The sequence below is a fragment of the Salarias fasciatus genome, chromosome 13 (assembly GCF_902148845.1).
Source record: "Salarias fasciatus chromosome 13, fSalaFa1.1, whole genome shotgun sequence".
NCBI lineage: Eukaryota > Metazoa > Chordata > Actinopteri > Blenniiformes > Blenniidae > Salarias > Salarias fasciatus.
This window is the reverse complement of record NC_043757.1, coordinates 23,167,159-23,181,538: the sequence shown is the minus strand read 5'-3', so window position 1 is coordinate 23,181,538 and position 14,380 is coordinate 23,167,159. Positions and strand designations below refer to the sequence as shown.

At 45.6% G+C, this 14,380-nt stretch overlaps 1 protein-coding gene across 3 annotated transcripts in view; it reads left to right on the top strand.

Moving 5' to 3' along the window:
* Nucleotides 1–14,380, top strand: part of sdccag8 (SHH signaling and ciliogenesis regulator sdccag8) — a 41,017-nt gene that overhangs the window by 2,488 nt on the left and 24,149 nt on the right. For all 3 annotated transcript variants that reach the window (XR_003932725.1, XM_030107318.1, XM_030107317.1), the window contains exons 5-13: nt 21–146; nt 370–441; nt 928–992; nt 1,123–1,323; nt 1,481–1,619; nt 1,726–1,878; nt 2,024–2,158; nt 2,669–2,785; nt 3,242–3,384. Coding sequence is in view for 2 of the 3 variants with exons in the window: in XM_030107318.1 (XP_029963178.1) it covers nt 21–146; nt 370–441; nt 928–992; nt 1,123–1,323; nt 1,481–1,619; nt 1,726–1,878; nt 2,024–2,158; nt 2,669–2,785; nt 3,242–3,384 (1,151 nt within the window). In the remaining variant the exon portion in view is untranslated. The remainder of the gene's footprint in view (nt 1–20; nt 147–369; nt 442–927; nt 993–1,122; nt 1,324–1,480; nt 1,620–1,725; nt 1,879–2,023; nt 2,159–2,668; nt 2,786–3,241; nt 3,385–14,380) is intronic.

The window sequence follows — 14,380 nt, the reverse complement described above, 5'->3', positions numbered from 1 at the left end:
GATTTCCATGTTTGCTTCAGGAAGAGCTGCAAGGAATGAAACAGCGGGTCAGAGTGGTGGTGGTGGAAAATGAGAAACTGCAGTCAGAACTCAAATCCAGAGCTGCGGATGAATCTCTGAAGGAGTTCACAATCCACAACTCCACGGTAACATGTTACTGTTCACACACTTTGATCCTCATGGATCAGATCTAGCTTCAGAAATAGTAAAAAGTTCAGCTCTTAGATTCACTATGTTGTTGCAAATTGAGTGGAAAAAAACACTACTCAGACATTGGAAGTGATGATATATATTTAATGTGTTATATTGCTGCAGTTTTATGATGTTGATAAAATACAGTCTCATAACCTGTCTTGATATTGTCTCCAGGTTAATGAGACTATTGGCCACACATCCTCCAATATGGGCCAGAGAACACACAACACCTGGAAAAACGAACTGGTAGGAAAGACAGATCTGTTCTCACGACTGCTTGGTTTTCATTTAGATGTAGCATTAAACACAGGTCTGATCCAAGTGACGTATTTAGACTTTATTTTAGATTCAACAAAACCTCATTGAATAAAAATGTAGAAAATGGATTTGCAAAAAGAAGAAGAAGGAAGCACTTCTTATTTTGGGTGGTTTTGGTCAGGATACAGTCTTTAAAAACAAGTACAAATTCATTAACAGGTATTGTGATTATTTGTTTTATTAGGTGCCACAACTACATATTTTGGCTATGAAGTGAAAGAATCTTTTAACAATAGATATAAATATAGAATAGAATCTAAAAGCACAGAAATCAAGAAGAAATGACCCAGAACAACAAAGTTTTCAATTCATGCAACAGGCAGTTGAAAAATCAAGCAGAAGCTGGATAATTATGTAATTTATTAAATGTTAAACTGTGTTTTAAAATGACCTTCCAATGTTTGTGTTCCTCAGGAGCAATTGAAAGAGATTTACCAGGCTCAGAGTGAAAGTTTGGAGGCTCTGGTTATCGCTGTCAGGTCAGTGCAATCTGTAATACCATGAAGCCAATATAGCAAGCTATTAAGAGCATAGAAGTTTAGAAAATGTCATTTTTGCTACTTTCACTTTGCCTTCCTCTTTCCTCACGTTGCCTGCTTCCATCATTAGGAAAGACCTGTCAGTCAGTCAGAAGGAGTGTGAGGAGCTGAGGGTTCGTCTGATGCGCAAAGAGAAGCAGGCTGCGGCCGCGCTGAAGGCTGACGGAGCTCCCTGCGTGGCCGGACTGTGTCTGAAGTGTGCGCAGCACGAAGCCGTGCTCGCTGGGACTCACACCAATCTGCACGTCCAGGCGATCGACAGGCTCACAAAGTCAGTGGTGACACTTTCTGCAAGTCAGCCACAAATTAGTAGCAGATGATGTTGTCTGATCCTCTTCCTTTTTCATAAATCATTTTGTGGGTTGTTGTTCCCAGCAAAACTCAAAAATACATCCTCAGTGAATGTGTGTCTCATCTGCATCCCTCAGGGAGCGGGATGAGCTGCTGGTTGCTCTGTGCGCCGTGCGGGCCAGTCATCAAGAGGCTCAGCAGAGGGAGTGGTCAGCCTGTCTCCAGGTCAAACAGGCGGTGGAGATGGCAGAAGAAGCCAATTTGCACAAAGCTCGGGTCAGGAAAACACACACACACTCATCTGAAAGTTTCCTTCCAAGTTGTTCTCTAACAGGAGAGTAGTGTCACTGCTGTTTACCACACATGCGCGATGTGTGTGCAGGTGGAGGTGCAGTGTGAGCAGCTGACCAGGGAGCTAACCCGACACAGGGAACAGTCCGACCGAGAAGCTCTCGCCCTGAAGGAGAGGCTGACTGAGGCCAGAGAGGAGGGCCGCAACGAGGCCCGCAAACACAACAAGCAGCTGGCGCACACGGTACACCTCTCATCTTCACTTATTATTTCAAGAAGTCAGAACAGGAAGTGTGTTTTCGGTGTGTAACATTCAATCCTTCCTTACAGCTGTTATTAGAATGCGCCTTTAATCATAAGCACATCCAAACTCCTATGGCGTGTCTCAGGTGTCCGGTCTCTCCCAGCGTGTAGCTGAGTTGGAGGGACAGCTCGACAGAGCTCACAGGGACAAGAGCTCACTGACCAATCAGCTGGAGGATGCCGTACGCAAACTCACTGATCAGGAGCAAGACAACACCAAGGTAAACTGTGTGCTTTGTTCACTAAAGCTTTGAGTTGAATGGTTGTTCTTGTTTTTTACTGATGCCTTCATTGCTTGTAGTTAGTGTGGAACAGATGACAAATCTTAGGAAGTTTTAGCATTAGAGAAGTAAATTTATTATTGCCTTTAACTTAATAAAAAATAGAAAAGTCCAGTCTGCTCTTGACTTGTAATGCTTCTGTAAATCCACTGGGTGGCAGCAAACGATTGTCTATATTTGTGATAATTTTTCCGTTTTGGAATTCTAAGTTCTACATGGGTGCATCAAATATTTGAGGCATACTGTATATCAAAGGCTTAGTTTGGGGATCGTTTGCATTTATATCTGTTTTCATACTAGAGAACTGGATAGTGAACAGATCAATGGGCCTCGGCCTTCAAAAGCGACTGTTGATTGGCGTGGATTTCAAAGTAATAGTGTAAAATCATGAATGACATGAAGAGGTACAGTTACGTTTCAGCAAAAAACACACTTCTTTGTCATTTGTAGGTTTGTGTGGATCTGCAATATCAAATCAGCCAGGCCAAACTGATGAAAGAGGAAGCAGAGCGAGAGCTCAGAGAGCTGAAGGCCAAAAGCAGCAGACACATGGAGAAGGCTGTGCAGGTATGTGCGTCTTTACCCCGTCGGTCGGTTCAGACTTGATGACTTATTCACATTTTATGAGAACAGCGACGGGTCAGTTAGTGTCGGGATAATTCAGTGAGCAGTCGACAGTTTTAAAGAGAAATGCACAGTGTGGACGTGCTGCAACGAAAGTAAAGAATTAAATCATTCTCACAAATGCACATTTATTCTCCCAGACCCGCACATGTAAATCATCTGTATATGGGTAGAATTAATGAAAAATAGTGTGCAACAAACCTTAAATTTTCACATTTTTAAATATGACTTTCTAGAAAATATAAAACACTTACAGCTCACTAATTAGTTTCATTATTATTTATGGATTTTTTTATTAATGTGGTTTTCATGCTATGTTTTTTGGGGCATAAGGTGGATTGCTGTGAAAAAGACTTCCTCACCTCCTCTTCCCTCTCTTCTTCCTTCTCTGCGGGACAGGAAGTGGAAAGGCTGAGCTCAGAGCTGGTTGGCTGTCGGCAGCATCTGGAGGCGGTCCAGAAGGACGGGAGCCAATGGCAGGCCGAAGCCCTGAGCCTAGCAGAACAGCTGGCAAACGCCCAGCGCCAACTGCACCTCACCAGGTAGTATCTAATCCTATTATACATGCCACCACACTCACACACACACACACAGCGCTCCCCTCTGCCCAGCCCCTGCCCAGCTCGGCCCAGTCCAGTCCAGTTCAGACCAGCACACCAACTGTACCGCACCAGGTAACAGCTAATCCTATTATACAAACCACACACACATAAACACACATGCACGCCGCTGTGCTATGGTCCCGGTACCAACTGGACCTCACTAGGTCACCTCTAATCCTGTTAAGCATGCCACAACATAATGCAACACACACACACACACACACACACACACACACACACACACACACACACACACACACACTGCCCACTCCATGCCACCAAGCCGGTACCCAGCCCAGCAAAAGCTCCAGCAGAGCCAAAATGGCGCTTGAGCCTTTTATTCTCTGCTTGGCGCACACGCACACACACACACACACACACACGCACGATTACACACACACACATACACAACAGTGTGGTTGATGGTCACTGGACAGCCTGGCCTCTGTGCCTCCTGCCAGCACCCTGCGCCCGCTTTCACCACGGGCGCTACCGGCTCCCCATTATCTTCCATCTATTTCCACATATTTCTGTCCATTTGTCCTGCTTCCCTATATCAGCTTCACACTCATCCTGTTATCTCTTCTACCCACGAAATCACCCAAATATCCGTTTTGGCTTCTAGTTGTGTTTTTTAGCCATCCATTTTTTTTTTTTTTTTTTCTAATCATCTTTCACACCTTGAAACAATTATTTGCCCCCACTGTTATGTTTAATACCCCTCCACTTTCCTTTACTCTTACATTCCGGCCTACTCCTTCCCTTCCCCTCCGTCCCTCCTGTCATCCACTGGCTGCTGTTTGCTTCCACACCACTCACTGCCAAGGCCATACCAGCCCAATGCCAGCCGCTCAGGGCGCTCTCTCACCCCCGCTGCCCGCAGCCGAGGTGTCTGAGATGGGCACAGATGTGGCGGCGATGCCCTGTGGTGACGGAGACCACGGGATACAAGTTTGTGTAGCTGTGTGTGTGTGTGTGTGCGTGCGTGCGTCCACTGCTGCTCCTGGCTCTGAACTGTGTTTAAGTGTGTTTGTCTGTCAGCTGGCCAGCGCCTCCACACTGGCTGCATGGCGGCCTGTCGTGTGTTTAAGGGATGAGGCAAGTCGTGTGTGTGCGTGTGTGCGTGTGTGTGTGTATTTTGCAGCCAGCTGTGGAGAATGACATGCATATTAATGTGGCAACATGATGACTTTGACCTGTACTAGAGGAGCCACCGGTCTGAACCATTTTACTACCATGTGTGTGGCTGTATGTGCATGAGAGAGTTTATAGTTTTATCTATCCTCGGATGCATACTAGATGTTTGACAGCTGTTGACTTGGCTGAGCGTGGAGCCATTCAAATTCAATTTTGGTCATTAGAGTGAAAGCCACTTCTGATACTCATGCAACTCGGACGTGTCTCCTCCCGCAGTAGCACATGACAAGAAGCCCGACGTGTTTGGAAAGGGTGTCGTAAAATCCCATTAAAACTTATGTTTCACGCTAAGGCTCTAAAAAAAAAAAAAAAAAAAAAAAGACAGTTTTGCCCTTGTGTTATGTGCAGAAATAATAATTAAAAAAAACATATGTAGCTTCATTAAAAACTGAGTGCTCATAGCAGATCTATTCAGAAAATAAATAAGTCTCTTTAGAGTAAAAATTAAGGAATAATAGTGTCCTGTCTTGAAACTTTTCCCCCAGATCTCTTCTCCTTCAGTGAAAATACTGGTCAGAGTCTGTTTTCTTTTCTGTGTGGACTCGGGATGCAATAAAACAAAGCAGAGTTAATCCTCACAAATGTCAATGCATTTCATATAAATGTTAGTCATATAAAATGCCGCCAGTATCCTATTTGCTCAACGTTTGGAGTCCATCCCTAACATCCACAATTCATTTCAGTGCTGCACAGTAAAGAACGTTGACATAAATTCATTCCTAGTGGAGTGATTTGTATTTGCTTTTTTGTCAGTGAGAATAAATGTCTTCTTGGCTCCAGACAAATTTTATCTGACAGTGTCAAACTTTTATCAATCAAAATGTAGAAAATGTGTCTGTGGTGAAGTGAACTCTTATTTCCTGCAGTGAAAGGTGACAGTGTTGGATGCGACACGTTGTACGCCATCAAATGTGGCGTTTATAACCTAAAACTACAAACTCCCCCACACTGACCATCAACTGGATGGAAGGAAAGTTGTGATTGAAGGTTTAATCCTGGTCAAAATGTCCCTCCATGTAGAAAATGTCCTCACTATGATGTTTTGTGCTACACTGTGCTTCTACAATGGTAGAAATTCGTTGTACACACACCTGCTTCATACACACCTGTTGAAAAGCCTTTGTCTTTCTTTAGTCCAGCTCTGTTTATTTATTTTTCCTCTACCTTTCATTTCCCCACTTGTCATGTTCTCCGCTGCGCTTTTCTCTTCCCATTCCAAAACTAAACAAATAAACCTCTAGCGATTGTCTCTCCCCCTTTTTTCTGCATCTCTGTCTTTCTCTTTCTCTCTCTGTCCATCTGTGGGCCTTCGGGGGTTATGCAGAGCTACACACAGTTCATTGGTAGTCATGCCCTTTCTTGTTGTTCACTACAGAGCCCATGCATGAGCCTTTGTAGCCTTAGTGGGCCGGTTTGTGTCGCTGTGTTTGTGCGTGTTGTTGGGAGTGTAAGAGGAGAGGGTGGGATTCACAGCAGCGAGGCTCGAAGGCATTTTTCTGACCAGCCTTCGAAGGCGGCGCTTTGATTCTGTCTTTGCGACTTGCCCGCTCCTCTCTTTTATTCCGCCCTGCTCTCGTGGCCCAAATGATCACAGCTCGCCTTCAAACAGAGGACATGAAGGACAGAGAGCTTGTGTTTGATTCGTGGTAGCCCTACCTTCCTTCCTGATAAGCACATATGTATAATACACACACACACACACACACACACTTGTTTGTACAACTGCATCTTCGCAAATGCTCATCCTGATATGCACATCAGTCGAACCCACATGCCTGTACACACAGACACCAACACTTGCGCTCACACACACAGATGCAGGCACGCATTCGGGGGTCCCATGGCGGCTGGTGCGCTGCGCTGTGCTCCAGGATTGGATCATCAGCCAGCTGTGAGTTGGACAGCCCAGGATCTGTCCTAATCCCCGCCACTCTGTTCACATCGCCTCACACACACACACTCACACACTCCAGTCCCGGCCCCAGCCCAGCAGAGGGCTTTACCAAGTTTGTTTTGTTTGTTTGCTCCTGTCTTTCTTCACTTTCTTTCTTTTCTTCTTCCCTTGTCTCCATCCGGCCTCATCTCTTCCCGTGTTGTGATCACATATCCCAAAGGCCACAGAGAAAACTGCCCAGCATAACTTCTGCTTCAACACATGCCAGATAGGAATGAGTGGATGGATGTGTGTTTGCATGCGTTGGTGTATCTACGATTAGTTGAGACCTGTGTTGCCTGCTTTCTGTTTGGGACGAGTTGAATGTCTGCGAGGCCCCAAATCTGCCACTCGGTCTGTTATCCCCATAAAATCAAGCATCCATGTTCATGAGGGCGGTTGCTTAGCGCTGCAGGTGGACCTGGGACTGAAATGGCTTCAGCGAGGAAGTTTACTTTCTGTGTCCTCCTCAGATAGAACTTCAGTAGAATATAGATTCCTGGGCCTGAAAATATCCAAACTTTTCATACACTGCTTTTTCATACAGTCTCAAATGGCGCCGAAACAGTGGTTTTCATATCCAGGGTCCAGACACACGTTGGAGACAGGGCCAAGACATTGCCTTCTTGAAGTTGGATTTCATAATGAGACAGATTGGAGATCCTGGAGCAGGCATGTGAAATTGCACATTGCTTGTATTTGAAGGTTCCTGCTCTTGGGTGTGTGTGTCTTCTGAGATCCTAGAGAAGGTCTGCCATCCATGGAGGCAATCTGAGGGACAGAGAAAAGGGAAGCTGCCAGGTGAATCTGGTCTGATTCCTCACTCCTTGTAACTTTTAGAGCTTTGGTGGTGTAATAACGTAACACCATTTTACCATTCGATGGAAAACAGGACTTTAAGATACATATGCCTCAGTGAATGCTTCCTCAGACTTCAGGGCCACTGAGCAATATCTCTTGCTGCATCTTTAATCGCATACATCCCCTCTTGGAATTTCTATTTTGAGTGAAAAAGTGTGTTGACACTATGAAGTGAGCCAACAGGGTGTGCGCACCGTGTGGATACGTGTTTATCACGGTCAGTAGAGTCAAGCAGCACACATGGGATACTTCTCAGTCTGAGAGGTTGCTGTCACGGCTACAAAATACCTCAGGTTGCAAGCAGTGGATCACCCATTGATGCCAAGTGCAATTTATACACCCTGCTGCATGAAATTCAAAGGTTAATTTGTATTTGCCACTGACACTTCCAGTAATTTATTAATTCCAGTGCAACAATATAAAAGAATGTGTTGTTTCTAGTAGCAGCAAGTGGTCAGTGTAGTACTGTAGTCAAGTAGCTGTTACATCTTTAGAGCAGTTTTTCAAATAGTTAAAGAAAAAATAAAAAGGCAACCATTGATGTATAAAGTAACCCATGTTACTTCATAACCTGATGTATTGATGTGCACAATGCTGTATTACAGACACAGATTCACCCTTTAAACTGAAGACACGTCAGGTAATTGGCTTTGTTGTGGTGCTCACTCATTACTTTGGCCTGCTTTAAATTTGTCTGTCAATAGTAAAATGCAGTATTCTCATTTGCAAGCGCTCCTGTGACAGGAGTGTCGTTTTCAGGAGGCTTGCTTAAGCAGATTAAAAACTAATGACATTGAAAACAAGTATCAACTTAACAGCTGAGACAAATACCAACCTGCAGAGAGCAGCAGACGGCGCTTACAATGCGAAGCGCAAGTTTATATTTAGAGCTTCTTAGGCACCACAGACACTGCAGATAGGGCCTAAAGTTTTTCACACTGCATTCAGGAGAGGTTAAATCGCTACTGTGGTGCTCTGTCAAGTAAATTAAGAGGATTGATGGCCGAAGTTAGTTGGCAGAGGGATCAGGAAAGAGAGAGGCTGCAGCTCTACAACTGCATTCATTCATGACCGAAGCCGAACTCATTGAAACTTTGGTCATTGCAGTGGCATTCATTTCATAACAATGATTTAAAATCTGAGCTTAGGCAAAAGACAGTATACACCATGAGCGGGTTGCCAATCCAACACAGAAACACACAATCGGACATGCTTAATATTCACGCCGATGGGCTGTTTAACCTGACGTGCAAGAATTTCCCAACTGAGCCGAGCCTGGAACCAAACTTGCCGTGAGGCCAGAGTGTGAACCCGGTGTCGTGCCCCCCTGGAATATGTTTTCACCTTGTGAAAGAAGAAGAGATAAAGTGCTACAGAAAATGAAGGAGAGGAAGACAGACACAGTTCCTATGTTTTAAGGCCTCTCTCCCCTCTCTGTGACCCTGAAATCACAAGATTGATGCAGAGAGCGAGTCGGAGGAAGCTCCTGACCCACCGCTGCGTCTTTTATAGACAAAGTTCCCCAAACTCTATTAAACATGTCACGCTGCTGCTCTCTCGCTCTACCTATTTCCCTCCTCTCTCTCTCCCCCCCCCCCTTGCCTCAGTTGTACATCGTGATATCAAGGTCTGGAAAGGCAGCGAACAGAACTGTGTGTGCGTGTGTGTGTGTGTGCGAGGGCGGAGAAGTGTAAATGAGGAAGGTGAGGCAGCAGATGCCGCGTCCCGCCAGAGGCTCGCTTTGAGCAGCGAGTGAAATCTGGGCGCGACAAAACTGCTGCAAACCAACTCGGCGGGAGGCCCTTGTCCAATCACGGCCCGGAATAAAAGGGCCGGGGCGCCACGCGGGCTGCAGTCGCTCAGGAGAGGTGGGGGCCATAATGAACCTCCGAGCGCTGCCAGCCAGTATACACACACACACACGCACACACACACGCACGCACGCACGCATCCTTCTTTCTACCTGGCATTATCAGCGTCTAACCACTGTCGCCATGCACGCACACAGCTTCGACGACAACTGCGCTCCGTTTTGTGCGCGCGCGTGCGAAGCGCTCGCATGTGCTTGTCGATGAGCGTGCGCTGAGACGAGCTCGTGCGCGTGGCAGTGTGCGAACGCTATGTGTTGATACCTTTGGGCTACACCTGTGTCTGTGAAGTTTGATGTGTGTGTCTCTGTGTGACAGCAGCGGGGCAGTGCCAGGTATGAAGCTCAGTGTGTGCGTGTGCGTGTGTGTGTGTGTGTCTGTGTGTGTGTGTGTGTGTGTGCGCGCGCCTGTCTGGTCGGCGGCCATGTTGTTGGGTAGCAGATGGCACCATGGTTGGCAGGGGAGGGGCTGCTTAGCACAACTAATCAGACAGTTACGGATAGGGCAGCTGGGAGGGCCGTCGGCCAGCCGTGTGTTCGTGTGTGTGTGTGTGTGTGTGTATGTGTGTGTGTACCACAGAGTGCCATGATGTTGACAGTGGTGGGCCCGTTGGCCCGGTGATGAGACCTTGCCGCGTTCTTCTCTCCTCGCTGTCGGAGTGCCCTCTCTGCCATCCTGCCTCCTCACCTCTCCCTCTCTCGCTCTCTCGCTGTTTCTCTCGCTCAATCTGTTGAGACCGGCTCACTGTTTTATCTTTTCCTCCACTTTCTTTGACTCGCGCTCCCCTTTTGTCTTTCTCTCACACTGTCTTGCACTCTGCTGCATCCGGACTTCTTCAGCCGTTAATTGTAGCTTCAGCTGCATTCGTTTATTTTGCTTTTTGTCAAGCTGAGTGCTGAAAAAAATGATTGGAAATCATTTCAATATGGATTTAATAAACTTTGTTAAAGTTTGAAATGTGCGACCTCTAGTTCGGGGGCACTTTTCCTATCGCTATAGCATCAAGGGCCGCCTGTGTAGTAGGCTTTACCCACTAAGAGGTTTTTTTTTTTTGAAGAAGATATTATCTTCTCTTCGCCTGTCAGTGGTTTTAATGTTGCGGCTGATCGTTTTTATGTCTCTTGAGTTCTAAATTTCACAGGATTGATTATCATAAGGAATGTAGGCTGTGTGTTGTGCATGGCTACAATAACTCGGTTATGCAAATACATGAAAAGTCTACATATCAGAAATCTGACAGTTCGATCTACATAGCTGGTAGTTCATGCAACCGCTGACCTTTGTGGCCCTGTGCAAAATGCCCATTACCTTTAAAAACTAAACAAAAAAATATGCATATATATTCCTGAAAAAAGTATTTCGGATATTTCAAATATAAGATGGCTTCCTTCCTGATTTGTCATTACTAGTCTCTCCATCTGCACTGTTTCTGCTAATGCAAGCCTGAGTGGTGAAGTTCGCTAGATTCCTGCAAAAAGGTGCAAGTATTCTTTCTTCCACCCATCAGTGCTTAACTTTTGACACTTAAACATCGAAACACACCTTTCTGGTGAACTTTTTTTTTTTAACATCAGGCAACAGTTACAGTTCAGGCGCTGCGAGTTCACCCGAAGGAAATCGCACATTCTACTGTAAGTATGAAGATTATTAGGCAGAGCTCTAATCTGTCCTTCCTGGGGGGCTGGAAGTGGATGGAATAGACAGATCGTTGACTGTGAGACCCCAGGCAAGATGGAGGCAAATCTGTCAGCTACAACTGTTGTCACCCCAGCCAAGTGTGCCCTGGGACACTGGCCTACATACACTCACTACTGCTGGAGGACAGAGAAGGAGAAGGAGAGGGAGAGCACCAGCCCTCTGTCGTCACCCCACCATTCAGTCTCCACCCTTTCTGCGCTCATCTCTCAAATTGGAGGATTTTTTTTTTTTTTTTCCTCTACACATCCCACCTCTTCAAACTACTCACATCTCCAAACTTTGTATCTGGTTAATTTTTCAAATCGGTACGGTCTGGGGTTTCATCATAGTTTTTCTATTTCAGATCGTTTCGGGGTATATATGCAGAGTCGGTGTGCATGGATCTGGAAATGAATTAGTATGGATGTGTACATGTGTGTGTGTCATCTGGTCAACTTTGTGCCTTCACACACCCCTGCTGGGAGGGTGGCAGCTTCAGTGGCTCGACGCTGTGCCCACTGCCCAGTAGGCACAGCTTTCATCCAACATGACAGAACCGCACTCTGCTCTTCCTTTTCTCTTCACTCCTCCCTTTTACCTCTGTCACCCTCTTTTACCTGATTGATCTTTCCTTTTCATCTTTTCATCCTCTTCGTTTGTGCCCTTCATATAGCTGCTCTTTGTTCTCTCCTTTTTGTTTTTTGTTTTGTTTTTTCTCCTCCTCGTCTTCAATCCGTCACTTTCTCTCTGTTGCCCTTTGTAAACACAGCGGTGCCAGACAGTGCCTCATAGGTAGCAGGCCGGTGCCCCCGTCAGCAGATTGTACCGGGAGATGATCACAAAGACGAGCACGGCGCAGAAGGGAGGGGGATAAGACCGGAGTGAGGTAGCAGCTGAGTGGAGATAATCTCTAAGATGTTGAAGGAGGGAAACTGAAAGGAAAAAGCAGCGAAGAGTTGAAATAGTGTGGTGTATTTCAAGAGGACAGTCGGGCAGCCCCTTACGTGCCACAACCAAATGTGAAACAATGCTTGTAGCATACCTTCTTTAGGATAAATCAGAGCTATTACACATTGCTTTAAAATTTTATGGCATTTAAAAAAAAGGATTGACTTTACATTGAATTTTATCGCTGTAGTGCCAGATTTCATAACATTTTTTAAAAGATTATGTAATTGTAAATAGTTTTTGAAATCCAGAGGCAATAAAAAAACAACTTTCTACAAAGACCAGGTTTCTGTTATGCTTTGGACACATTCAGGAACTTAGAAGTGTGTTTGAACATGACGAGCCCTCTGATTCCTCAAGAGGAAGCTCCGCGAACATTTTGAGAACCGCCGCGTTGTCGGCACGTGTTTTGTTGATGAAAAGATAAGAGTGTGAAAGTTTGTGATGATTAGTATATTGATCCCCATTGATCCATAAGAGTTCAGGCTTTGTAAAGACTCAGGTTAGTGGTCAGTGCATGCAGAAAGGGCATTAAAGGTGAGTTTGATTGAAAATAAATGGTTTAGGGGAAAGAAAGAAGTATGCAGAGGATGCAGAATTAATAAAGTAAAGAAAGCTGAAAGTTGTTTGGGAGGGTTAGAGAGCGGGGCGGTGCACGCTCCCTCCTGCCAGCTGCACCCTGAGCCTCGGACTGGGTGGGAGGGGTGAGTGGCTTTTGAAAAGGACATCAGGTATGTCTCAGGTGTGAAGTGAATTCCAACACAGGTGGACTGTGCTCACAGCAGGAGGGAGCTCTCCATGTGGCTCAAACTTTACGTATGAGCTCAATTCTCTGGCACTGCCCACCGTTTTTTGACCAGTTGAAACTTTTTTCCTTTTTTTAAATGTCTTTGCATGGAAGCTAATCTTTTACCACTATTTAATGGACTCATACGGTTCTCTTTTCTAAGGAAAACATTAGCTAATTTCCAACTTTGATGTCTCTGTGCATTATGTTTGGCTAATTATTCATGTGCAGTGAAACATTAATATAGCATGTTTTGTACTTGCACTTAACAAAACATCTAATTAGATGAAGAAACCTGATTGAACAAATTAATTTTAGGCGGTTCGTTTACCTTCTGAGCTGAAATAGATTTGACCTCCAGCACTGCCACATATGTTACCCATAACTATTTCCGCAGGGCACAGATTTGACACTGACGTTAAGTCCTGGGTTTCTGGATTGGGTCAGAGGGAGAGCATATTGTACGTATGCTGTGTGTTTATTTTTAAAAATCACAGATGCCTGCGCTGCCAGTCCGCTCCTCTTGTGTTAAGACCATCAGTCATCTGTGCCAATTAAGATTTTTAAACTTCTCGCTCTGTTTTGTGAGCAGATAGATGATGACAGAGGCCAATCAGTGGCTAATTGCTTCAATCTAGAGCTGCATTTTTTTTTCCTCTGAGGGAATGTGTGCTATAACAGCAAATGTTTGTTTCCGTGAGGGTCATGTCTGTTTGTGGCCGTCTGTGTGTATGTCCATGCGTTTCAGGAAGGATTACGCACAGCTTTAAAAATGAACCAAATCGCAAAATTATTGTTGATACTTGCGTGTGTGTGTAAGCAAGAGGGTACATTTAATTTCAATGCTACTTTTAACAGTTGCAGTTTCGTTTTTTTTTTTTTTTTTTCGGGCATCATGGGCGAACCACTGACCTTGGTGGCAGCGGGGGGGCCTTGGTGCTCCTTGAAGAAGAAAAGAGGCTTGGGCCGCCCGCTGTAAACAAAGTTGACTTGCCGACAGATGGATTGAATGACAGAGAGGCTAACTGAGCCAGGAACGGGCCTGGCAGCATCGCACCGAGCAGCGAGAGAGAGCGGGAGAGAGAGAGAGAGAGAGAGAGATAAGGGGGGGAGGGAGATGGAGAGGGGAGAAGAGAGAAGAGGTGGCCAACAGGAGAGGAGGTGTGAACAGGTGCAGGGCCGCTGAAGGAAGAACCAGCAGATGGAGAGAGACACAGCCAGTTTAGTTACAGGAAAAAAAAGGGTGGGAGGGAAAAGAGGAAGGGAGGAGGGAGAGATGGAAACGGCAGAGGGAGGAGAAAAAAAAGAGAAGAATCGGAGCGGAGATGAGAATGCTCTGGGCGGATAGACGGACAGATATACGGGACGGGCGCAGAGTAAACAAAAGGTGTGGCAGCATCAGGCCGCCCCTGCGCCCGTTTCACGAAGTGAGGCGGCAAGACGGAGGGAGGCTGTCAGGAAGGAGGAAATGTGGGAGCGGAGCGATCGACTCGCGTCGCCCCGAGGTTTAATAAAAATGTGCTAAAACACATTGAGGTGCGTATGACAAAAAAAAAAGGGAAAAAAAATCGTGTGACACTGCACCACACAAAACAATTCAGATGTTTATTGTGTGCGGCGTCACTGATACACAGCCCAGCAAACGCTCAATATGTCACTTTATTT